At 36.7% G+C, this 27,602-nt stretch overlaps 1 protein-coding gene across 3 annotated transcripts in view; it reads left to right on the forward strand.

The window, feature by feature from the left end:
* The window catches only part of LOC149070611 (3',5'-cyclic-AMP phosphodiesterase 4C-like), a 344,660-nt gene that overhangs the window by 310,825 nt on the left and 6,233 nt on the right, over nt 1–27,602 (forward strand). For all 3 annotated transcript variants that reach the window (XM_089249156.1, XM_089249154.1, XM_089249155.1), the window contains exons 8-12: nt 800–898; nt 1,814–1,975; nt 9,343–9,442; nt 15,136–15,290; nt 26,503–26,625. In XM_089249156.1, the coding sequence (XP_089105282.1) occupies nt 800–898; nt 1,814–1,975; nt 9,343–9,442; nt 15,136–15,290; nt 26,503–26,625 (639 nt within the window). The remainder of the gene's footprint in view (nt 1–799; nt 899–1,813; nt 1,976–9,342; nt 9,443–15,135; nt 15,291–26,502; nt 26,626–27,602) is intronic.

Consider the following 27,602-nt stretch of genomic DNA (forward strand, 5'->3'; position numbering starts at 1 on the left):
TCTGTGTGTATAAAAACGAACAAAAGAATACGTATTTCAATACACACAATGTATTTGCACGTATACATGTGTTCTGTTAATGGACCGACAAACTCAGAGGATTGTTAGTAGGCATCGAGAGGAGCAAAAATTTCAATGGAACATGGTGTCGCAAACCCCGTTGAGAGGGTGAAAATCACGAAAAACGCATGCAAGCTCTGAGTCCAGAGGGGACGAAAGGTGGGTGTCAGTTTATCGCTGAATGCGTTCGCTCACCATATCTGACATAAGCAGCGTCGCGAAACGCATGCGCTGGGGTAGGATTACGCGCTGCGGACGGCATAATTAGCGCTATTGCGGTAATAAGTACGTGTTAGTTGTCTGTTTCAATGAGTATCGTGATGGCTGACTACACGAACGAGGAATATGATATACTGATATGCATCTGATTTACGGTTGAACAGATGGCAATGGGCGATTATGCATGCGTTTTTCGCTATTTTCACCCTCTCAACATGGTTTGCGACACCATGTTTCATTGCAATTTTTTTCCCTCTTGATGTTAGCAACCCTCTGAGTTTGTCGGTCCATTAACAGAACACCCTGTATGTACAGTATATGCAAATATGACTCAGTATACAAGAAATATTACAGCTAAAGAGTTTGAATACTGTCCCATTTTACTAGTTTGAGCTTTCGATGTAGACCAATTTATATGGTTTCTACTTTTTTCCTTACATTAAAAACATCATGGGGACCAGTATAATAATAACTAAAATGCATCTTTTAATCTGTATTCATTGTTTGGTTTTTATTGCAGTTACTCCAAGATATTAACACGTGGGGAGTCAACATTTTCGAAATCGCAGATTTTTCGAATAACCGACCTCTCACTGCTGTGACGTATAAAATTTTCAAGGTATGTTCTCAATGATTTTTCCTCTACGTGTAAAAAAAAACATCAAATTTTATTGCATACAACAGGAAATTTCTTTGGAATCGCTTGTATCGGGAGTTTCTCTTGCAATTCGCAGAAGGTTACGGTATGGTGGGGATTTTTACTGCATCATTTATGGTTGGTTCCCATTTCTTCGAAGAATTAACACCTGGAAGTCTGATCACATTTTCCGTAGGTGGACAGAGTTATTCACCACGTGAGTGCCCTTAAAAAAAATCTTGATGCAGGATGAGCTCCTCCTCACATCGCAACTTGTGTTAAGCACATGTTCAGGAGACATATTTCAGAAGGACGAGTCATTAGTTACCACTTTCGTTATGTCTGGCCCAGCCTATCCCTAGAATTTAATCCTTGTGATTTTTGGCTCTGAGGATACCTAAAAGATCCTAGTCAGTTGTGACAACCCAAGAACTTTACCCAATTACTTTATTTTTTTGACACAAAATAGTGTTCCAGACTCTGCCACGAAGCTGGGCTGGAAGAGATCTCGGCAACGGGATAAGTCCAGTGGCAAAGTTCTGGTGTTCATTCATTCATTCATTCAGATAATCAACGTAATTGATTACAGAAAAAATAACGAATTTAAAACTAATTATCCAAAGGGATGAGGGAAGGTGAGTAGAATTGCACTGCGGGTGAGGGATGGAAAAAAGGTAAAAATAAGAACAACTGATTTAGACGAATGTGGATCAATATGATATACCAGATCGATCTCCAACGAGAAAATTCATTTTCAAGATTTGCGTATGAATCGCATGTCCTATTTCAAGGGAACTCAGGGTTCTTACCAACCATGCTTAATCTTCTGTATTTACTTCTTTTTGTGATTTCTCGTAAACCATCTTCTACTTTTTTCTCTGTGTATTTCGTTCACAGGACAGAGAGCTTAACAAGACTTTCAAGATACCGTCGAAGACTTTAGTGAACTTCTTATTGAATTTGGAAGATCACTACCTCAGAGTTCCATATCACAACAGCAGTCACGCGGCTGACGTCACACAGTCTGTACATGTTCTGCTACTCATGCCTGCTCTCGAGGTAAAAGCAAGTGTCTTTCTGGCTTGGATTAGTTGCAGCAGATTAATAAAGATTTGCTAGCCATGAAAAAAATACCTTAGACCAGCGTTTCTCAACCTATGGTTCTCGGGCTACATGTGTCTCACTACGATAGGACAGGTGATTCATAGACAAACTTAATAATTTAATTCTAATTGAATAAAAAATCATTCAATTTTTGCAACTGATATTAATAATATCCTTATAGGTTCAAATGAAAAACTATACCTTCAGACTGAGATTAACAACATTTCATCGAGAAAAATACATGAAATCGTAGTCTTGTTTATGGGATACCGCTAATTGTTACCAAAAAAATTATTTTCGACAAATTTGATAATTATTGCTGAAATTTCCAAAAAAAGGGAAATAAATGGCAAACGTCGCAGTTAAAGAAAATTTATTTCGCGAAAAAAACGTTCATCATCATCCAAGTGATCACTGTGTGTGCACATAAAGAGTAGTCAGGAAAGCTTTTATTTTCGAGCGCACGGTATGCGGATGTTTTATTGTGAAAACGTTTATTTTCGACATTTCTACTGGTCCAGGAGAGCTCTAAAACTGATTTTCTCTGAAGAAATTTTCTTTTGTTCACATCTTGCATAAATGCTATTCTCCTCTGTCAATCCGCTGAAGGAAACGGCTCGACTATCCTTTTATACCCAGAATAAAATTCACTGTTCTCCAGGAAATAGTTAAGCAGTATCTTACACATATTAATATTCTATCCAACTTCTCCAGAAATAAATCCACACACTTTTTTAACATGAGTATCTCCCCTTTATCTATAGAAGCTAGCCTTTGGCCTCTTCCCACCTTCACAAATCGAGCTTGACGGAAAAAAAAACCACGTCGAATTATTCGACAAATTTCTATAGGAATGATGCCTGGCCAAAAGTATGTGCAAATAAGATACCGTATTATAACGTGTATAAGGAACCCCTTTTTGCAAAACATTCGGTCCCAAAAATAAAAAGGCGTTTCTCATACATAGGTAGAATAAAAGATATATCTTTTCAACTTTTTTCCAAATTTTTAGTCCGAAAAATAAGGGGGTTCCTTATACACGTTAAAATACTGTAAGTGACGCGAGTAAAGGAGAATGGTAGGAAAAAAGTGGCCTTATATGGGCCTTATATACATATATATATATATATATATTTTTTTTTTTTTCCATTTGCATTGTGATGATGGGAAAGAAAAAAACTTACTGAAAAAGTATTGCTAATTTTTTGAATAGGCTTTCAAGATATTATTTCTAATTGTCATCATCATATTTGGAAAAATTCTGATGATTACTTTTTTTAATTGTAATTTTTCACCTGGCCTTGTAATTTCTTCCACCACTGTATAAAAATATAGGGAATTATTTTTTTATATCCTCACAATGTAATTGCCTAGTCAAAAATGTCTGTTTTGGTGTTAATCTTTAAATGTGGTGGTAATCTTTTAAATTTATTTAAAAGTTTATCTGATTTTCTGCGTAATTTCTATAGGGTCGAAAGCCTAACATTTTCTAGAACGATCGTGACATCTGTGCGTGCCTGTAACGAATATAAAATACAGTACAAAAGTCCTTTATAACGAGTACGGCTTCTAACGAGAATCTCGCTATTACGAGTATTTTGCAAGTGATTGTCGAAGGGCAAATGTTAAAGATAAAAAGAACCCGTTTATAGCGAGTCATTTATGAATGAAAATCAGAACACTTTCGCTATAAAGTCAACAGAAGTTCTAGAAAAAAAAACATGTTTTACTTTCCCTTTCTTTAAGAATTATACATAAAAATGGATTAGAAAGAAGCACTTTGTAAAATCACACTACTCATAGGTGTTAATAAACGGGGCATGTCGATACCTTCCCATAGATAAGAAGACAACATGATGTATCTTATCTTCTTATAACTTATACTGTATAAGAAGTAGAAAAACATATTTTACATATATTAGGTTAGGGGTGTTGGTTGCTGGGCAGGTGGGGCATGACACTATATTGTTTTCAAGGCATCCTGCAAATATTAAACCTTTCACTGATAAAACACCCAGTAATTAACAAATTGATTTGATTAGATTAATTATCATCCAGAAAATAGCAAGTTTTAAAACTACAAGTATATTTACCGAAGCAAACTGCTGTCAAAAGACCGTAAGATGTGACCACTAAGCACTTTGAACAAAGTTTTGCGATGTTTTTATGAAATCTTAAAACATGGGTTATGATAAAAGTAGTCGGGATAATTTAATCATAGGGGCTCACTCTGGTGGCTAGACTGGGAACCACCTTTACAGTGGATATATGGCATCATCTAAACTCAGAAATTGGAGTATGTACCCAAGTCGCCCCACCAGTCACCACGTCTACCCAGTGTACGGTACTTATATTATTAAATGGTTTTATTAGGGCTCGGAATTGACTAAAATTTTTACGTGGTTAATCATACATTTTTAATCCTTTAATCGTCCGATTAATCGAATTTTAATCGAATATTTTTCGTGACTAGATAATATTAATTGATACTGTAAAAATTTAATTTATTCATCTCACGCACCTATTCGCTAGTTATAAACAAGTATAGGAATAGACTAAGAAATTAATTCTGCCACTCGAAGCAATTTAATACCCGTATGCAGAACATATATTTTGTTAAAACCTGGAATTTCTTTATTTGGATCTTGTGAGTTTTTTTAATCGATTATTTTAGGTTAGCCACGGATTTTGAAACTAATTTCATACTGTTACTTGTTTTCCTCCAAACTCCTCTGAAATGATGCTTGTGAGGAGATACTTCCAAGAATAAAAAATACCGTCTATAATGGAGACAATAAATTTTGGTCTTGCCTCATAAAACTCCCATCAAACTCAATTTAAAACTGAAATGATCACAATTTTTCGTTGAATGGACTTGTGTTTTCCAACGCCGAAAAATTGTATCAAAATGTTGATTCAAATGTTCTTAAATATGACCTCTTATCGAAAATATTAAATTTTGGTACAATAATTTTTTAATCGGTTTCGTGAAATAATTACCAACTTTTTACTCAAATTTTTAATCAAATTTCAATTGGTTCATCGAGCCGATTAATTCAACTAAAATTTTTAACTGCGATTAACAATTGATCGATTTACTGACCCGAGTAATCGATTAATCGGACCAGTCCTAATTATTATGTTATAAGAAAACCAAAGTCACTCGGCATGTGATAAGCAGTTATCCCATTCCAACATGGTTACGACTAAAAACACTCCCGATAAAACAAATGTAAAGTTAATAATCTTCGATTCCAACGTGAATGAAGTTTTATTTTGGACCAGAGGCTTCACACCCCTATTTACATATTTCGATCTTGGCCTCCGACTATTGATTTTGGGGAGGATAAAAACTTATTCAAAATCACTATAAAATATTCAGATTCAAATATTCATTTATCATGAGAAAGAAATTTATGGACATTCCGAAATTTTTCGTATTGAAGAATTCATATCTTTCGTTCAAAGGAAATATATAAGGGAGAAAATTGAAAAAGCTCAAGATGTGGGGGAAAATATTTTCCGGGAAGAATCTAATGTAAGGCTTCGTGAGAAGAAAAAATTTATAGTAGCCTATACATTACAGCGATAGAAAGCTTCTAAGATTTTTCTAGACCTTTTTCTTTATATCCCGCGATATTCTGGAAAATTGTGTGTATGTGAGTGTATCCACACCATCTATCTATACCAATAATTACACTGATTTTTTCCTAGCTGGAATCGCGTTATTTTCGTCGTCGTCCCCCTCCTCATCCAGTGTTATAAACTATAGTAGAAACCCGAACACCAGGCTCACTTCTTCCATAAAAAAAAATAATAAAATAAATTATCGGAAAAATGTGTATTTTTTGGAGCTTGATTCTGTGATGCTCCGGGCACCGAATTCGTTACTTCCCAAATCAAATTTCATCCTAAAAACGAGTTAAATACTCGCTTTATTTTTTTTTGGTGTTTTTCAGTACTGTATGTCGTTGCAAATTCCCTGCTGTTGGTGCTAATGCCATTAGCTGTACAGATTCCCGATATTTTTCAGCTAAAAGCTTTAAACCATTAAGTTCCGGGCACTTGTCCAGATGCTAACTGCTCATATATTGCCCTGAGTCGCATCTCAATCACTTCGGAGAGCTCCTCAGTCGATTGAGATAGAAATAAGTCATGTAGGATCGGAAAGGGGAGGGGGGGGAACTCTGCCACAGCTCTGCAGTGAAGAGCATCTGAAATTATGTATCTGTTACGGTAAACGTGATAAACCCGGTTATTATGCATAATCGTTTCGTAAGTTTGATAAATCTCCCAAAATTTATCACTTTTACCGACGATTATGCATGTAACCCAGCCGTTGGTAAATTTATTAAGTACTAAAAAAATTATCACTTTTACGCGAGTGTGCATAATACGCAAGCGTGGCGTCGTTGGTAAACATGATAAATCATGCTATATGATGTACTATACATCAAAATTCATACATGTAGTGTATCATTATATCGGGGGTACGTGCGATCGTAAAATATGTTAGCGTTATATCGGAAGAGAGAGTCCGAATATATTCATCACACATACTAGGCTCATTTGGAATTTTTTTTATATTTATTCACCAATTACACTAGTCACTAGGGTATTATGCATAATCGCAAATAAAGGCGATGAATTTCAAGTATTTATCAAATTTACCAATGACGCTTCTCCGGTTAAAGTGATAAATTTATCAAACTTATCAAGACGATTGGTAAGTATGCATAATAGACGGTTATATGTGAAGTAACCAATTTATCACATTTGCCATAACATATCCACCAGGATTTGGCAGGCACTGCCAAGCCTTCCCCATAGTTCAATAGTTCTCAATATTTTGACCCGAGCAGCTCCCTTACCTTTTATACAGTGTCGTGTAAGTCCTGATGCGGCTTATATCTCATCAATCGTTCGTCGTAGAGGTATGGTTCCAGTTTAAAAAATTCTCAAAATGTGTTCAGAAATCACTCTGTACCAGTTTTGAGAGAAAAAATACAGTGTGTCACAAAATAAAAAATAAAAAATTTTATACTGTCTCCCTGTCCCTGAACTTTCAATTAGAAAGTTCTTGCGCTATCTCTCCTGAGGCCAACAAAATAAATTGCATGTGTCTCAGTGCAATATTCATTGAGATATTCGAATTCAAAAATCGAAGAAAAGTTGGGAAAGAACAGCGTAACCGAGAGAAAGAAGCGTTGTTCGTTAGTTTATGATGTTCTTTCACAACTTTTCCTTGATTTTGAATTCAAATATTTCAGCGAATGGTGCAGTTAAGAATATGAAGTTTTTTGTTGGCCTCCGGAGAGACAGAGAGCAACATCTTTCGAATTGGAAAGTCAAAAGACAGGGGACCGTTTGAAAACTTAGCTATGTTATTTTGTGACACACTGTATTTTCACTCTCAAACCTGGTACGGAATGATCTCTGAACACATTTTGAGCATTTTTTTAAACTGGAACCCATACCTCTACGGCGAATGGTTTATGAGATAAATGTCGCATTAGGACTTACAGGACACCCTGTTTAATACGTATATGATCTCAATTACGGGATGATGCTATTTGTAGCCCAAAAAACGCAATTTATGACAATACAGCTGAAATTGTTGAGTGCTGGGGATACCGCGAATCGTGGTTGACAAAAATTTATTTCACGAAGGAAACGTTCATCCCCACTACGTAACCACAAATCCTTGAGAAAAATACCTAAAACTGTGATCTTAACCCTCTAAGCGTCATAGCAGAAATCACTAAACCCCTTACCTGTTTCAAAGGGAAATGGTCTTTATTCCGATTATCAGCGGGTTCAAAGTAATGGGGGCAGGGAATAGTTTTCCATTGAGAAATCAATTTCACAAAATATCTGGGCTTGCCGATGCTAAAATAAGGAGTGACTCTAAGGAGACACTGCCAATTGTCATCAAGTATAAGTTGGCAAACTAACCAATTATTGCTGAAATTGCCGAAAAATTAGCAATGAGCAGGGGAATGAAAGGCTACTCGAAATCGTAGCCTACTGAAATTTAGTGCACGGAAAAAAAACGTTGAACATGACAAATATGGGAGGTACATGAGCGATGTGTTATGTTACGGTAAATGTGATAAATTGGTTAGTTTGCATACTTACCAATCATCTTTGTAAGTTTGATAAATTTATCACTTTTACCGGCGAATGCGCATAATACCCAAGCGTCGTTGGTAAATTTTATAAATACTGTAAACATTATCAGTTTTATCGGTGGCTGTGCATAACAACCAAGTGATGTTGGCAAATTTAATAAATGCTTTAAATTTATCGCCTTTATTTGCGATTACGCATAATACTATAGTGTAATCAGTGAATTTTATTGTAATTGATGAATGTAATCGAACCCCGATGTAATGTAACAAATTTACGATCGTAAAATCGTACCCCGATATGGAACAATACATGTATGAAATATCATGTATATATCATATAGTATGATTTATCATGTTCACGCGACGCTTAGGTATTATGCATAATCGCCGGTAAAAATGATATTTATTTTCAGTAATTAAATTTACCGACGACTCTTGGGTACTATGCATAATCACCGGCAAAAGTGATCAGTTTAGAGAAATTTATCAATGACGTTTGAGTACTATGAATAATCTCTTGTAAAAGTGATTAATTTAGGGAAATTTATCAAACTTACCAAAATGCTAGGTGAATAACTGCATAATAACCGGTTATTTTGTACAATAACTGGATTTTTCACATTCACTGTAACAAATACATGAGATGAGAAATTATATGTGGAGATATATGCATGATATCTAATGCTGTAATTACCAAAATATAATTAATAAGTGTTAAAAATTATCTTCATTCATGATTTTAGTGAACACATTACAAATTCAAACAATTTTTGTTTAAAAAAAAAAAAGAATAACTGCGGTGAAAAACGTTAGGATAGACAAAAATGCAGGAATATATAGTCACCCTACGGTCACTGTTCGTCGAATTTTTCAGTCATTTCGCTAGTTAGAGAAATTTATGGCAGATGGCAGCATTACACACATAACAACCATTACACAGTAGCAAACATCACGTTAGGTTCACAACACGTACACACACATTCCAACATGTACCAATTCGTTAGCGATTCCGCAGAGGAATGCGGACGAAGTGCACGTGTGGTTTAGTAGTCATTTCACTAGTCCTTGTGCTCGGAAAGGTTGAGAAACGCTGTTGTATAGCAAAAATTCTTGAATGTGTGCTCATCTTTGATGATTGTTCTAATTTCGTTCACCAAAATCGATGTGAATCATTTCTTTGATTATTTTCAGAGCGTGTTTTCTGACTTGGAAATCCTGACCATCTTATTTTCCGCAGCCATACATGATGTCGATCATCCTGGGTTGACGAATCAGTATCTCATAAATTCTAGTAAGTAGGTTAAAGACAATTTTTCTGAATAGGACTGAAACGTCATATTAACCTTTCCAATGTGTTGTTCCTGCTCCTTCTTTCAGTGAAATGTGTTTGTTGATTTTTTCCTCCCTAATGCAATGATCCACCAAAAGTGGAAATCTAGGATTTTTGAGAAAACTGGGAAAAATATATGTATTATATTCTAGTCACAAGCAAGGGTCGCACTCTTGTCTAGCCTGACCCAATAGTCATTCACAAATATTTGCTTACAATATTTTCTTCCTCGATGTAAATAAGTAGCAAATGGCATAATCTAGCTTCACAATGGCCCATCTAGGCCCAATGTTCCTTGGTGAATATTTGCTTCCAGAACACTCTGCAAGGAAATAATATGTCAACGCTTGTTGTAATTGTTGGCGTTCTTCGACCAATGTGTGGGCAGACGGATTGGAAGATCGGGAAGGAAGGCGACGGATTTGACTTGGGTTGAAAGCTGGAAAGTACTCGACCAGCCTTCCAGCCAACAACATTTGACAATCATTACCAATGGTGGAGCGGTCACACTACTTGCCGATTAGTAACTTGGAACTTATCGGACCAGCCTTGACATGAGTGTGGCCCCGGTTTAGATTAATTGCACAAACAGGTTTTAGTGATTCGATAATAAAGACGATGTGCTACTGTATATAGAGATTGGGACGTCTATGACTGAATATTCGTGATAACAGTAGGTAGCGATTTTCGCTACCTACAAGAAACAAGTATTTGACATCTCATTCGTTTCTGGTTCTGAAACAAACATCGATTTTTTTTTTTAACGTGAGTCTAAAACTTTCTACTTAGGGACTGTTTGTGTAACTTCGTAGATAAAACTGTTGCTCCGGAGCCGTGGATGCTCGAGAACCCCCAGTATTTTTTGGCATGCGTCCGAACATACCAGAATTTTTACATGAAGCTCAAGACGACGAACACCCCACGGGTCTAAAACACCCCTGTATATAATTACCTCCACTTGAACTGAGCATTTGGATTCTAGCACCATGCATAAATCGGCGACGTGGATCGTTATCAAATAAAAAATAAAAAATGAGAAATTAATCCTCAAGTGTAATATCTTGTCGGAAAAGAATATTGAGTGTAATTAAGTATAAAATAATGGGCAAATAACTATACAATGTGCCGAATTATATATCATAGGCGTACACTTGTATCCGGTCAATGAGCCCAAGTCCACTCAATAAATGCCACTCCCTATCACCATAATACCTATAGCAATATATATTGGCCTTGAATTCAGTCCCCGGCCAGATATTTTTGAGCCCTCTCAAAATTTTAATAGCTTTAAAGCCCTGTCAAAATTTCAATAGCTTAGCCTTTGCATATTCTACGTACTTGATATCATTTCCAATTTGACAACGCATTAGTCATTTTTTAAATCCTCTCTCCACGATATTATTCTAATGTACGAGCCTTTGCGCAAAGACAAGCATAGAAAAAAAAGGAAAAGAAGATTTCGAGTAAAAAATATTTTTATCTTCTCACATGAAAAATCGACGTAATATTACGTCAGAAACATTTGACAGGTTAGGTGTCATCTAGTGTAAATCAATTTATAAAAAGCGAGAAATGGTTTTTAAACTTTCTCATTTCTTCAAACCCTGTCCAACTTTACCATTTGCACTGTTCAATCATTATTATAAGTTCTTGTATATACGCTATATTCACCGCGCTGTAGCAACAATGAATTTATTCGCTTTGTGAACGTTGTTCGCATCCCTCTGCAGGTGATATAAAAATAAATGAGCTCAGTGAAGTATTTCTCTTTACTCAATGCTGATTATCAAAGGAAAAATCCTGTTCGAATTTTCATAAGCAGGTGAAAATATTATTGTTATTTACCCTTCGAGCAGGTAATTTCGCCATTTTTAATGGATGACGTGCAAAAAAATTAGAACTCCGGGGATTTTCATAAACATTCGTATCAATAATAGGGAAGTATCAACTGTAATTGGAGCATAAATTTTATGAGTTGTATTCGCTGTTAAGTAGAGAATGAAACAGGAAATTTTCTTATATTGTGATGAGGGATGCATCGGAAAAAACCCATATAAAGGTTGTACAGTACATTTTCCTAATCTGTTTATTGCTCTAAATTGAAATAAATCTGACCCCCAAATAACCAGGGCTATGCAATAAGGGCTGTTTCATGACGTCCCGGAACAACACCGTTTATAGCAGAAGGCCTCCGCGAGAAGCTCGTGACGTCAATGAAGAAGGTCATCTCACCTATAGCCATTGGATATGCTACAAAAAAAGGTAAAGATGGCGCATGCGTGAGCCTGCTATATCCAATGGCTATAGGTGAGATGACCTTCTTCAGTGCCGTCACGAGTGGTTCCCAACTTCGAGGCCCAAATGCGAGCCGATCTTCCCGTTAAAAAGTCTCGCCACAAAGAGCAACAGGTCTACAAGCAGTACAAGTATTCAGTCATTGCACTTCACTCACTTCACTTCTGAAATATAGATGGCAGCACTGAAAAATCAAACACAACACTAGATACGCGCTCAGACTGTTAGGTACACACACTTAAACTTCTGGCACAACTCACTAGGTAGCAACTTTACCATGGCAATAGACCTGAGCTGTACTCAGTTTGAAAGAAAGAAAGAAATGACGTCACGAGCTGAGCTCGGAGGCCTTCTGCTATAGATGGTGTTGGCCAAAGTCGGTACCAGCTGACGTAATGCGGGAAATCATTTCCCTAGCAACTAAAATAAGCCACTTCAGTACAGTACGTTTTCCGTGTTGTTCTCGTTTGCTAAAAAAAAATATCAGGGCCATGACATCACACAGCAGTTCCGACACCCCGCCCACTGAGCCAAAGCGGCACGCACGACTTCAAAGCGATGAAACAGCCCACACCATATAGCCCTGCTAAATACCCCACAACTAAAATGAATCTCTCACCTAGGCGAATTGTTTGATTATAACGCAATTCGGCACTAGCTATGAGGAACCGGACATAAAAAAATGTTCAAGTTTTATTATTATACTTATTTTGTATACCTTGCATTTATAATAATGGTTTTGTTTATCAAGCAGCTCAGAACCAATGCATTCAAGTAAGATGTACACTTATGCACCTTTTTGTTGCCAATTAATAAGGTGATTTTCTGCACACTAGAGACCGGGACCTACAATTTATTGCCGATTCCGAACGGTAGGCTTGTTTTTTATACTCATCGAAAGGTTGGTGTGCTAACCCCTCGATGGCGGACTCCCTGCGATAGCAATTTTTTCTGCGGTCACGTCGCCGTTTCTGTTGTACCCCTGTGTCAGGAAAGTTTTCTGACAAGGACGAACCGGGTATCGAACACCCCTAAACATCCTTTGGTATTTTAAGCGAGTATCTTATCGACCTGGGCTACCGCGCCCAATAAGGTTACCCGATCTGGTATCGCTAAGGCAATCATTGGGCCTGTCCTGAGGAATTTACTGCCAAAACCCATATCAGCCCCGTTTACCATGTACAATGATTGCATTAGCATAGGAGTGCTGACACTCGCTTGACGACTATTTTTTCCCCTCGCAGGGAAGGGAATGGGGTGCAGGAATTGCGCCCCTTCTTTATTGGGGATAATTGAGGGGTGTAACCTAGTTTCCTATAACCCTTGGCACGGCGAATTGAATCGGCCAACCCACGTGACCTCTGACAACTTCTGTAAAGTATGAAAATCCCTGAACCCGCTTTTTACATTTCCCATATAAATAATGATGACCTCATCGAATCATCACACGTTCTGCCTATGCTGAAGCCAGCGTCTTGCCGTGTCCAAAATTTGTTTGATTAGGAAAGTGTAAAGAAAATTATTTGAATAAAATTCTCTGGGAGAAAAAAAAAATATTTAAGATGAATAAAGTACTGATTAATGAAGCAAAAAAATGCGAAATAAGCACAAAGATATATTCACCACTAAGCAAGGGAAGATGAGAGATGTGTAGATGGGGAAAAAAAAACAAATGCGTGATGGTGAGACTGGAAGCAAGGATAGCAAATAAGCAGTTTCTCGACGCAGTCCGATGTCATCCCAAAGAGCACAAATTAATGGTGGGGGAAAAAAAACTTCCCCGTTCAGAGAAATTGAAATACGTGGAAAATATTTCTAATTTTCCTTATTCTTAAAAAAAAATTTTCCTACATAATCTTTTAATAATAAAAAAAGAGTATGGTTCAACGGCCATTTGTTAAGATCTTGCTGATACCAATGACAAAGGAGATGTAACCCCTTGATATCCCGGCGCTCTGTCACAACAGTTGACGGTAACGGTGAGAAAAATGTCTAATAAGCTGGAAGGTGGAGAAGACTTTTCACATTATGCAAACAAACCAAGGAGACGACGTCAGTTTTCTCACTAGTGTTACTACTTAACCGTACATGCACCTCGTACACATTCCTCTACGGAATTTCTAACGAATTGGTACATGCCAGAATATGTGTTCTGAATGTAAGTGTGACCCTAACATATTAATGGCGTGAGAGTTGTGATTATTTCGTGTTCTTGCAGCATCTTTTCATTTCTGAGTGAAAATGACAAATGTGCTTTAATTTTACCTGACATGTAAGTATCGTGTTGAAAGTGTGCCTTTTTTCTCTCTGAGAAAAGACTGTTTCAAATGAGAGACCGGCTCGTCTTCATGCCTTGAAGTTGGGAAATCACAGAAAACCAACTTCAGCTAGCCACCGCTGTGTCGTCAACGAGGTTCGGACATGCATCCTCACGATAAGAGTACAGCACGAAGCCCACACGACAGCAAAGTGGCTAATTATATTACTGGAAAATGGCTCTCGAAAGACGTGACAATTATAGACAATTCAACACAGCACTCCTAAACCTACGAATTCCCCCAATCGTAGCATACGAGCCAAACAAAAATTTGATACGCGAAAACTTTCGTAGCCACAACACTAGAACGAATGCCGCGGGCAGCATCAATTCGTTAATGATAGGCGTCAAAGTAAATGGTGAGTATGTCAAACCTCTGTCAGCTTTCGTGTAACAATATTTATGCAGTGCATGTCAATATTGTGCGGGTCAGTGTCTCTGATTGCAGATAATACAGCTTATCGCCGCCGGCACTACAACGAGTTCCAAATGAAACGGTGAAACCATTTACACAGGGGGCATAGCTAACCTTTCGAATCGCAAATTACTGCTGAACTGATGGTATTCATCCTAGAGGCATCCTTCCAATTAAAAAAAATTATTCAAATAACGTGTTGAGTTCAGGTACGTCATTCATATTGCAAGGGGTTGTATAGTTATGAGAAATAAAAAAATTAACTTTTTATAAAGTCCCCGTGTGTCCAGAAACTCAGAACGTGAACGTTTTCGCCCTGTCTCTTCTGAGGCTAACAAAAGAAATTCTACATTTCTAAACGCGATTTTCCCTGAAATATATGAATTCACAAAATGGAGAAAAATTGCGAAAAAGAACAGCATAAACTAACGTAAAAAGGTCCCCCCCCCCTCATTTATGCTGTTTTTTTCCAATTTTTATGCATTTTTTTCATTCAAATATCTCACCGAAAATTGCACTTTAGAAACATAGAATTCCTTTTTTGTTCCCGAGTTCAGCACACATGTTTATTGAAATCATTTTCGCCGTTTCAAAGGATTGTTTTTTTTTCCTCTCGTTCAACAATAGGTTCCGAACTAGCGCTCATGTATAATGATGAGTCTGTTCTGGAGAATCATTCCCTTGCCGTTTCATTCAAGCTCTTGCAAGATCCGAACTGTAATATATTCGCCAGCCTGAACAAAAAGCAGATGGTGAGCCTCAGGAAGATGGCGATTGACATGGTAAGAACTCTTCCGCGTTCAATTATAAGTTTTCTCTTACAACTGATAGAGCAGGGGTGCACAACCTTTGGCCCGCGGCCAAAATGCGGCCCGCCAAGAGGTACTATCCGGCCTGTGAAAGATGTTCCGGTGGGAAAGCAATGGTAGTAAATGCCGACAACATTACCTTTATAAAAATACGGAAAATTGGGATCCATGTGGGATAGTAAGTCTAGAAAAATTCGAAAAAACATTACTTAAGACCATTTTTCTTGGTAAAAAACCAGTCTTTGCTCCAAAGAAATTCGGCTCGTGCCGAAGTTTTTTTCTCTATTTGTCAGAAGCCCCTGTTATAATATGTAGAGGAGAGTGGGGCAAAACCGGGTAATATTAATTTATTTATCATCATTCCAACAACAGAAAAATCCAGTTACAGTTGGAGAGGGGAAAAAATGAACAAATGTGCATCAAACCAAATAAATAGTAACAAATAAAGCTGAAAAATGCATGAATTACATGAATAAAAATGAACAGGGGTCTGCGCCCCGATAGTCTTAAAAAGACAATTTCTAAAATTCATTAAAGGGGAATCAAGAATATCTAGATTCCCTGTTTGACAATTATATAGCTGGCTGAATCTATGAATAGGATCAAAATTACATAAATTTGTTGTGTATCTCTTAATTGCGAATAAATTATAAGATCTCGTTCGATACATTGGAACATTAATATTAACTTCCTGTAAAATTTGCGTACAGTCAATCTTATTATAAAACAACTTATGGAAAAATGATATCAATAAAAAATCTCTACAATCACTTAGACCATAGTCTCCCAAACTTTTTGTTCTATCGCCCCCTTCATCAGAAATTTTTTCCTCTCATCGCCCCCCAACTTAAGTAAACCCATAGGATCGTATGTTAAATCAGTAGCTTCTATCGCCCCCTTGGACCATTCCATCGCCCACATAACGATCCAAGAATCGATCCCTGAGGGACCCCAGATGTTACATTAACACTTTTGCTTAGTGCAGAACAATACAATACACTGCAAATTCTGCCTTGGAGATAGCTACTGAACCAAACCACAAGATCACAACTAAAACCAAATGTTCTTAATTTTTCTGATAAAGTACTGTAGTATACTGAATTTTATCGAATACCTTAGCAAAATCAGTATAGATGACATCCAATTGGGTATCTCTACTAATTGCTTCAATTATGCTGAGGTTAAAATTCATTGTTGATTGACTGATATGAGTTTATTAATTTGTGGATATATTCTTGCATGCATAACGGATTCAGAAATTTTTGAAAAACAACAAATAATTGTCACCGGTCTATAGTTCGTTAGACAGGCCTTATCCCCTTTCTTATAGATTGGAATTATTTTGGATTTTTTCCACATTCAAATGTGGAAAGACTCTAGACTTTATAGACAAGTTAAAAATTATCAATAATGGATACACAAAAAGATCAACACAAGCTTTAACAATGTAAACAGGAATCCCATCAAGACCTAAAGAATCTGTATTCTTGAGGTCATTGATACATTTCTTAATTTCATCAGCCGTAATGTTATTCACGCTCACTATGTCATTATCATTTGAACATCGAATTGATGATCTGATATCGACATTATCAAGATTATTGGTGGAAAAAATCGTTCCAAAATATTCTGCGAATGCATCAGCACTATCAGAATCAGTGTATACAAAAATATTGTTTTGTTTCGTCATAGATTGGGCTTTCTTCTTATTTTTAGTTTAACAAAATAACCAAAAACGTTCTGGATTTTTTTCGATTGACGCTTCGATGTTTCTGATATATTGATTGTAGTCATTATTTATATCACATTTAATTCTATTTCTATAAGACTGGTATTGCATAAGATAAACGCTTTTCTTATATTTCAAATATCTACGGCGAAATTTCACTTTTTGTTTCAGTTTGAAAATCGTGGATTTACTAAACCATGGTGGAAATTTCCTTACAATAGGGATTCGCTTAGGTACACATACATCATAAAAATCATAAAAATATATCGATAAAAAATACTGACAACTTCATCGACATTGTCATACATATTTAAAATATTCCAATTAAAATCACCAAAATAATGGTAAAGAGAATAAAAAAATCAGCTTTTGAAAAACCATAACTAGCAACATCATTATTGGCAAACCTATACTTAGACAAAACAAATTTATTTATGTTAATTAAAAGAGATGGATAGTGATTATATCTGCAATGATCATTGGGAAATAATCTCTTGAGATTTCAATAGAAAAAGCATTGAGATTAACAAGAATCAAATCGAGTATCCTATCCAAACTGTTTGTAACATTATTGCACTGAACAAGGTCGTTAAACTGGACGAACTTCAGCAGTTCAATATTGAATTTTGATTTGTACATACATTTTAGAAATTTTGAATCGAGCCAATTTATATCCGGTAAAGTGAAATCGCCACAAATAATCACATTTATTTTTTGATCATTAGAAAAAATAGTTAATAGTATTATATAAATCAATATAATAAGATAAACTACAGTTGGGACTGCAATAGACACACACTATATGCAGACACTCCCCCATCACAACAAACTTAAATGCAAACTGCTTCGAGGTTAGAATTTCCCATTTCGATGACGCTGAATTTGTATTTGATCTTAACGGTAATGTGAGCACACCCCCGCCCCTTTCAAATAATAATTCACTATAATTTCTATCTCTGCGTACTACAACGTATCTGTCATCAAAAAGTTCAGAGTCATCAAAGTAATTATTAAACCAAGTTTCAGTCAGACAGATAAAATTATGATCATTCGACAATGCTGCTGTTTTCAAAACTGAAGTTTTGGTTCGTAGACTACGAACATTCTGATAACAAATTGTGAATCCTAGAGACAATATTTTCCTTGGATAAGTTCTCGATGCCTTTTTCAATGTTCGAGTGAACGGTTGCATCCGGTATGGGCAGAATTGTCCTCATATTCGGCGTTGCAGGATTTGCTTGAACATCATTGACAACCGCGTTTACGGCCGCATCAGGTATGGGCTGGTCCCTCTTAACGTTAAGCATTGTTTTAGTAGTGTTAGATAGTCAGTCGATGTTAATATTAACTGCTGGTTCCCCAGGAACTTGGTTCAGTGGGCCACTTGAAGACTCATTGCATTATCTCCGAATCTAGTTCTGCGATCCACCCGGAAACAAATAAACAAAAATGCTCTGCAGCATTTAACCGCTTTTCTTACAAGCAAAATAATCACAAGTAATCCACAAGGCAAGATTGGCAAGAAATTCGGATGATCTCTGTGTAACGAATCGATGACAAATATGGTAACCTTGTCCTAACCCAACTGCATGTTAGAAAAAGGAAGGAAAGAAAAAGGGAAAAAGTAAGAGAAAAACAAATGAAAGGAAAACAGTGTAATACATACGTATAGGAGAGATATACTTATCTATTATACTCTTATCTTTCTCCCCCCCCCTCTTATCTGAAATACTTACAGATAATAGAGTAGGTACGAAGTAGATTTCTATTTTCACCTTCACCTACTTGTTCTCTTTCGCTCTTAAATGTATATAATAGGAGGATACATCGCGTTTTCGTAGGGTTGCAACAAACCTTCGCGGTAATGAGGAGAGAGGAAAGAAAACAAAGAGCACTTTCGTGAATTTATTCCACTAGCGTTTGGACGCAATATTACGTCCTTGATCGTAAAGTGGTTAAGGAAATTTGAACTAATCAAATCAAATCAAATTTATTCATTTACAACATACAGAGATTTAGATTAGTTTAAACAAAACAAAACATGTTTATCACCCAGAGGCTGTGATGCCTGTACGGATGATTGAAAATTTACATGATAATTAATGAATAAAATATATGAAACATACGACATGAACAGAAACATAAAACAAAAAAAAGAGACAGATATACAACATAAAAGAGACAAAATTATCACTGTCAAATAAAAAAATACGTAAAGATAAGAAAAATCAAGAACGAAAAACCATAACACAAAAAAGACAAAGTTCTTAATGCATGGCGAGAAATGTAAAATAAAACAAAACATTACAGATAAAAATTATATGAGGAAAAAAAATGAAACTCGCACATACATAAACAAACACAAACAAGAAAAATTTTTTTTGATTGAAAAAATACACATAATTAAAGTGGCAAAGCTACATTGAATAAATTTTATTGCTCCTCCTGAAGGTCAAAATAAGAGTATACATCGTCTATTTTCGTCTATTTTAAACGTCGTCTATTTTAAATTTTCGTTGTGTATTTTCGATCGACTTATATTTATTTTTCTCGTTCGCATTTCATTTTCGTTGTTTTTTCGCCAGGTTCGCTCGCTTCTTTGATATAAGTTCGTAGGTTTTTGGACGTTAGTGTTAGCAAACAGTGTATACTTTTTCCCGGGTACTCTCAATAACTTTGTTTTCCTTCCATTTGGGCCTATTGTTGTAGTGTTAGTGTTTTGAGATAGTTAGCTAATTCTAATAAGTATAAATTGTACTTCGTAGCTTAATACTTTTTTTAGAGGGTGTTGTATTCTTTATATACATATTTATTTTATTCTTCGTGATTTAGTGCTGAGCATTCTACTTTACGTAATTTTTTCGTATAGTCTCTTACGTATATTTCGCATAGTAATGTATTTTACATTATTTTAATTTCCAGTTAACGTTTCTCATTTTCCTATTGTTAAGTATTTGTATTATTATCTACAAGTCATATATTATTATCTAGCTTTAGCAATAGTGTTAGTATGCCTCGACCTCGACTAGTGTTGTGTAGAGCTTGCGACGGGAGGTTTCCCTGGTCTAGGGGTATAGTAGCTGATAGTTTCAATTGTAAAGGGTGCTTGGTTAGAAAAAGGCTGGAACTCGAGGTCGAAGCTTTACGGGAAAAAGTTAGGGTGCTAGAGGGTCCGGTTATAACGGACCCTCTGGTCGTCGAGCCACCTGTTGATGAAGAAGCAATCTCCACGAACAACGACATTTTAGAGGGCGAATGGGTGGTCGTGGATGAGGTAGAGGGGGATAGTGATAGGGGTTTAATCATCGGCGATTCTATGGTTAGGGAACTTGGGAACCGAGTGTGTAGGGATTTTCGGGGTTTCGAGCGCTGTTGTCTTCCTGGGGGGAAGATTGGCAACGTTCGAGACGTTTTTCATCGCCGAAAGTTGCCCTTGCGGGTGATTCTGTGGGTGGGAACAAATCAGGTAGGAGCGAATATTAGTGAGTCTCTGTCAGAATACCGGGATTTACTATTATCCGCTAGGGAGGGGGGTTCAGATGTGGCAGTGATTCCAGTGCTGCCAAGGGGTAGTAGGGGATATAGGAGTAGGATCCACCAATTCAATATAGGCCTGAAGGACATTTGCTCCTCACTTGGGGTCACGTTCTTGGAGCTTCCTGCATTTACCGATAGGTGGCTTCGTTCGGATGGGATCCATCTAAATAAGAGAGGGGTCTGGGAGGTTTACGATAGTCTTAGGTCAGGTTTTTTACTCCCAGACCACGTAGTCGGGAATGCGGGTTAGTTAATGATAATCACAACAGTACTGACGGGGAATTACCCACCTCTGACTTGGATGGCTTCTCGATTGACAACAAACCACCGGGCAAATTAAAATGTTTGTTAATAAATGCCAGGAGCTTGGGTAACAAGAAAGATTTTTTAGAAACTATGATAGTTGTGGAGGACTTGGATCTTATAGCCATTACAGAATCTTGGGCAAACGATGGGGATGAATCTTTCTTACACATCTCCGGATACGATACTTTTTTGAGAAATAGATCTGATAGGAAAGGGGGTGGAGTGTTGATATACGTGAAATCATGTTTGAAGGCTAGAGAGTGTAACGTGCAGAGAAGTGATATTGAAACCATATGGGTTGAACTTGAGAACAAAAGACGTCATAAGCTTATTGTTGGGGTTTGTTACAATCCACCGAATAGGGATCAAAACTACATCGCCAAAATGCATGATGAAATTTCCTACATGTGTAAGCGAAAGAGGGTTCTCATACTAGGGGATTTCAATTACCCGGGTATTGATTGGGAGAACCTTTCATCTGGAAATCAGTATGAAAGAGACTTTCTTAAGTTGGTGCTCGAAAATTTTTTGTATCAGCATGTATCAGAAGCCACTAGGGGTACTGCTATTTTGGATTTAGTTCTTACTAGTTCTGAGGATCTAGTTGAACATGTTTCGGTGGGGGAAGAGTTTTCTTCCAGTGATCATCGTATCGTCAGATTTCACTGTAACTTTTCCTCGGGTAAGGTTGATAACAAAAGACTGGTTCCTTGTTTTCGGAGAACTAACTTTGATGTTTTGCGAAGAAGGTTAGCGGAAGTTTTCAAAGACCGGTTGGAATCAGTAGGGGTGGTAAGTCAATGGGAAGAATTTAGTACGAAGCTGTCCTCTGTTTTGCACGACGTCATACCCTTTGTTCGAAAAAAGCGTGTTTGTACATCACACCCTCTATGGTTCACGGATAGCGTGCGGAACCTTTATCTTGAAAAGAAAAGAGCATTCAGGGAGTATAAAAGTGGACGAGGTGACCTATCATTGTTTACTGATAAAAGAAGACTGTTGAAGAAAGCGATAAGGGATAGTAAAAAGCAAGTTGAATCTAGGTTGGCAGATAACATTGGCTCTGACCCAAAATCATTTTTTCGATACGTCAATAATGGATGTAAGGGGACAGTTGGCCCCCTCTCGATAGGAGGCTCAAAAGTAGAGAGCAATGTAGGCATGTGTAGTGCTTTCAATGACTTTTTCGCGTCGGTTTTTAATGGAGATAATGATATTCGATATACGGGTGTTGCATGGGGTAATAAAACGCTCAACGATATTCAAGTGGAAGACGTGGAGGTCCTAAATCTTCTAAGAAATGTATGTGCAAGCAAAGCACCAGGACCAGATGATATCTATCCCAGGGTTCTCAGGGAAGGTGCTAATGAATTGTTGGGGCCAGTCGCACAGATATACAGGAGTAGTGTTGCTGAGGGTATCGTCCCGAGAGATTGGAAACTGGCTAACGTTGTTCCGATATTTAAGAAGGGTAGTAGAGAAGTGGTGTCTAATTATCGTCCAGTGAGTTTGACGAGCTCCCTCTCGAAAATTTTGGAAATTATCATCAAAAGGCAGTTTGTGAAGTGGATAGACGAGAATAATGTATTGTCGGATAATCAGCATGGGTTCAGGAAGGGGAAGTCATGTGTAACTAACCTCCTTTGCTTCTATGATTACGTGACTAAGGCTTTGGGTAAGAGCAAAAATGTCGACGTTGTTTACCTTGATTTCCAGAAGGCATTCGATCGGGTCCAACATGGCAAACTCTTGAAGCGTTTACACGAGATTGGAATAGGGGGCAACTTGCTGAATTGGATAGAATCGTGGTTAAGAGATAGGTCGCAACGAGTTATGGTGAACGGGGAATTCTCTGGTTGGACAGACGTCACAAGTGGAGTTCCTCAGGGAAGTGTCCTTGGCCCCATACTTTTTTCACTTTTTATCGACAAACTCGATCAGGGTATCGATGGAATTACTAGCAAATTCGCAGATGATGTGAAGCTAATGGGGGTAATCGGAAATGAAAGCGATAGGGAGTTGCTCCAGACCAACTTAAACAAGATTGCAGCATGGGCAAATGAATGGAGCATGACGTTTAGCGTAGATAAGTGCATGGTCGCTCATTTTGGTTCGAACAACCCACGGTTCTCTTACGAGTTGAATGGTGTCACTATCCCGGATGCAACTAGAGTCACCGATTTGGGAATTCTCATTGACGAGCGACTTAAGTTTTCTGAACATTGTTCAGCGGTTGTCAAAAAATCGAATAGAATGCTTGGTCTCATTTTCAAAAAGGTCTCTTCGCGTTCTCCTAAAGTCATTCTTCCGCTTTTTCGAGGCTTAGTTCGCCCTGGACTGGAGTATGCTGTAAGGTTTTGGAGACCATACCTACAGAGGGACATAGACTTGGTTGAAGGGGTGCAGAGAAGAGCTACGCGTGTCCTTATTGGCACACAGGGCTTGAGTTATGAAGAAAGACTTCATTTTTTGAATATGTTTACATTGGATGAACGCAGGTGTCGAGGAGATATGATCGAAGTGTTCAAAATTTTCAATGGGATGGATAGGATGGACCATGAACTTTTAGTACACCGCCAATCGACTGCTTTTACAAGGGGACACCAGTATCGATTGGTGAGGGACAATGCAAGGTTATGGTGTCGCAGGGAATTTTTCTCCAATAGGGTTGTTAATAAATGGAATAGCTTACCCCCGGAGGTAGTAAATTGTAACACAATTGACACGTTTAAAAAGAAATACGATAAACATGTTGGGGTAAATCGAGAAGCTATCCATTCTTAGAATAAGACAACCATAAGTATTCTTTATGGGCATTGTATAATATTTTATCATGTGTATATATTGTTTGTAATTTGTGTTAATTGCATTTTTAATTGGGTTGCTGTATTTTTGAAACATATGACAACCATATTTTTATGGGCATCTTTTTATCAGCCACCTCGTTGGGCATTTTGCCTGTTGTGGCGTTGTATTTGTATTTGTATTTGTATTTGAAATTAATAATTTGAATAATGATTTTTTAAATGCCGCGTGTGTGGGTATATTTTGTATTTCAAGTGGTAGTGAACTATATAATTTCGGAGCTAAATAATAAAAATGCTTACGAAAAATTTCTTTCCTAAAAGTAAGAATACGGTAAATCATATGAGGTCTTCACTCGGAAACATTATCTTTTAAACTGCATAAGATTAGGAAGTGGGTAGTTGCTGTGTGGTTTTAAAAAAAAATTAAGTCTTTAGACAGAGATAATTCAATTTTTTGCTTTATATTTATCTGCTATACTCGACTAAATGATTAAAGAATCATGATTCTTTATTATTCTTTTCACTTCACTTATGATTTTTATTTCATAAGTTCATAAGTGTATTCGTTATTTTTCAATTAACATTTAAACGCATGAGTAGAAAATCGAAAGCACCACTGAACAAAATTGCGCCATTTTGTTTCATGAATGCCATTTGTGAGACAAAAAAATTTGTACTACCCGGGGTTGTAGTTGAATCATAATATTCTCAAAATCAACACTAGAAGACAAAATTAAGAAAGCTAAAAGAGTTTCTTGCTTCAGAAGCAGAAGCAATTTGGCCGTCATACAATATGTGTTACCAAAAAAGCATCAACATCTCAAAAAGATGCACCGTTTAAATGAAGATAAGAATGGTATAGATCCAGTGCCACATTTGTAGAGACTGAGCTCGCAAAGTACGCTCGAATACAGAGGAAGATCGCAGATTCAAATGTTGTGGTTGTTTTTGCAATTGACATGTGAAAAACAACAACTTCAGTTTTTCAGTAGTTGAAAGTATTTGCAACACCATCTATAGCACAAGGTATCCGCACAAAGCTTTGTGACGTCAGTTAAGAAGGCCATTTCTCCTATTGCCATTGGATATATTGCAAAAAAAAGTTAGATATCGCATGCGTCGGCCTGCTATATCCAATGGCAATAGGAGAAATGGCCTTCTTCACTGACGTCACGAGCTATAGATGGTGTTGGTATTTGCTCTTTTTTCAGAAAAAAAATCATAATAATTAAATAAAAAAAACTTTTAACAAAAAAAAATCGCTTTTATTCAGGTAGTGAATATCCATTGAAGGTGCATGACAAAGTTTTGTTTAATTTTCTCTTCATGTTCCAGAATGATGTAGACCCAAACATTTGGACACGATTTTGCCCCAGTTTCCCCTGTCATGACCAAGGTACTTGATGAATTGGTCAAGGTCCGTTATTTATTCCAAATGTAACCAAAATATGAGCAAACACAATTTACTGATATTTCAGTCTTTCGTCGTGAACTCTTTTGTCCAAGAGCTTTTGAGGCAAAAGGACAACGTGGGGGGAAAAAACCGGCTCTTGTTCTTAGATTTTCTTTCACTGAAATTTTGACAACGGTATCGCCACGCATATTTAACCTGCTTTAACATAGCAAAAAAATCCATAAATGTGTAATAAATGAGTTAAAATTGCAAAAAAAAATTTAGAGAACAAAAAAAATTAGTCGAAAAATCATTCATAAAAACTGAAAATACTGATTGATTTTACAATGAAGCCACACTTGAAAAATTTCCCCTTTTGAAATAGTTTCAGTTTCATTACTCGCACGTGGCAATGAGATTTAGTTTCGAGCGTCATCTGCTGTCGGTTTTGCAAAGCATTTTGTTTTCAATAAATGTAACATGAGAATTGCGTCAAATTTCCGCTTTACCAATCAAGAGCGCCTGCATGCTTTTCATAATGTGTAAAAAAAACTTTAATTCTCTAAAAAAATTACCAAATTATATCTTTTCAAATTTCTATGGAATAATTTTTTATATAATTTAATAAAAACAAATATTCTATCAGCTGAATCTTTCATTTTACATGAAATGGTTCAAAAACTTTCAGAAAGAGAAGTGAAAGTACATTTGGAAAAATATTCCGAGGTGGACATGAGTTAATCGGGCTCGAGTGACAGTAATTCTGATGTGATGATTGGCGCAAAAATTCAGCTCGCAACGCGGCTGTTTTATGTTGGCGCGTGCATCCATATCAACAGAAATGTACGTTAGCCGAGGCAGAAAAATCACGAAAAAAAAATCTTCGTTAGCCAAAAAAATTCGTAAGCCGAGGCATCACTGTACTGTATAAATAATAGAGATAGCGGTAAATAAGGGTTGCCCTTCGATTCCAAAAACTTGTGGGGTGCGATTTTTTTTTTTTTTTGACTATCAATGTATTTCTCGATATGAAGATGTCCATTTCACGTTGAACGTTAATGTAATTTAAACGCGTGAATGAAGTATAATCGCGTGTTTATTATGAGAAGCGTGTTATTATTTCACAGTTTATATTTTCATGAAAAAAAAGTTCCTCATGCTTTCTAATGAGAACTAGTAGAATGTCTAAAACAGTTTGGCGAAACTCTAGCTTACATACAGCACATGTTTCCAACTATTTTCATTTGAACCAGTTTGAATATTACTCATATATGTGACGATGTTGAATAATTTTCATTAAATTTCCTTTTAATCACAATGAAATTTTCAAGTCTACCTGTGGACCACAGTGTGAGAGATCTTGCTATGAAGCATACATGGATTCTGAAAAGAATTATTTTTCTCTTAAATTAGGTATTAGCGACAGATATGTCGAAACACATGAATCTGTTGGCTGATCTGAAAACCATGGTCGAAACTAAAAAAGTCGCCGGCTCTGGAATGCTTATGCTCGACAATTATACAGAAAGAATTCAGGTAAATGAAGTGGTTCCTCTTAGTTAGCAAAAAATTGCTTGCACGCCGTATAAGACAAGGATTTTTTTTTTTAAGGATTCTCATTAATTATAAATTTTGCAAGAGAAATAAAACGTGTATTATTTTGAGAGAAAAAATTGAGATTGACAAAAAATTTAGGTATTACATAATTTCATGCTCAAAAGAAAAAACATGTCAGGCATAATTACTGCGAATTTCAAAATTTCCACGGTCATCATAAGTGAATTTTTGCGCTAATTCTTTTTATTAATAAGTGGTGAGCACATTATGCGCAATGTCTCAGTTGTCAAAATTATGCGTCATTTTGACCACTCTCTGCAATCCTACAAGTTGAGGTCGTTTAATTTCGTTAAGTCTGTACTTTTTCTAGTGCATATGATCTAGTACCAAAACCAAAGAATAATTTCAAGATTATTTTTACCCAGGAGAGAGAAAAACCCACTAGTAAGAATACGTTATCCTTACGATCATCTTTAGAGCCACGCGCGCTCTTGATGGTACACTGAGCTTAAGCTATGAAAAAAGACGATTTCTTGAGTATGTTTACATTGGAGGAACTTAGGTGTCGGGGAGAATATGATCGAAATATTTAAAATTTCCAACGGGATGGACCGTGATTTATTAATACACTGTCAATCAACTACTTTGAAAAGGGAACACCAGGTATCGATTGGTAAGGGACAATTCCAGGTTATGGTGTTGCAGGGAGTTTTTGCTCTAATAGGGTTGTTAATAAATGGAACAGCTTACCTCCGAGAGTCATGAATTCCAATACAATTGGCACATTTAAAAAAAATACGATAAACATGTTGGGGTAAATCAAGAAGCTAGAGAGAGAATACAACCATAAATAATTTTTATGGACATTGTATATCTTATCATGTATGTATAGTTTCTAGTTTTTATAATTGCATTTTTAATTGGGTTTCTGTGTTTTAGATACATTTGTTACATCC

This window comes from Pholcus phalangioides, unplaced genomic scaffold (genome assembly GCF_987345545.1).
Source record: "Pholcus phalangioides strain wild (caught in Gottingen) unplaced genomic scaffold, Ppha-v1.0 ptg000021l_1, whole genome shotgun sequence".
In the NCBI taxonomy this organism is placed as follows: domain Eukaryota; kingdom Metazoa; phylum Arthropoda; class Arachnida; order Araneae; family Pholcidae; genus Pholcus; species Pholcus phalangioides.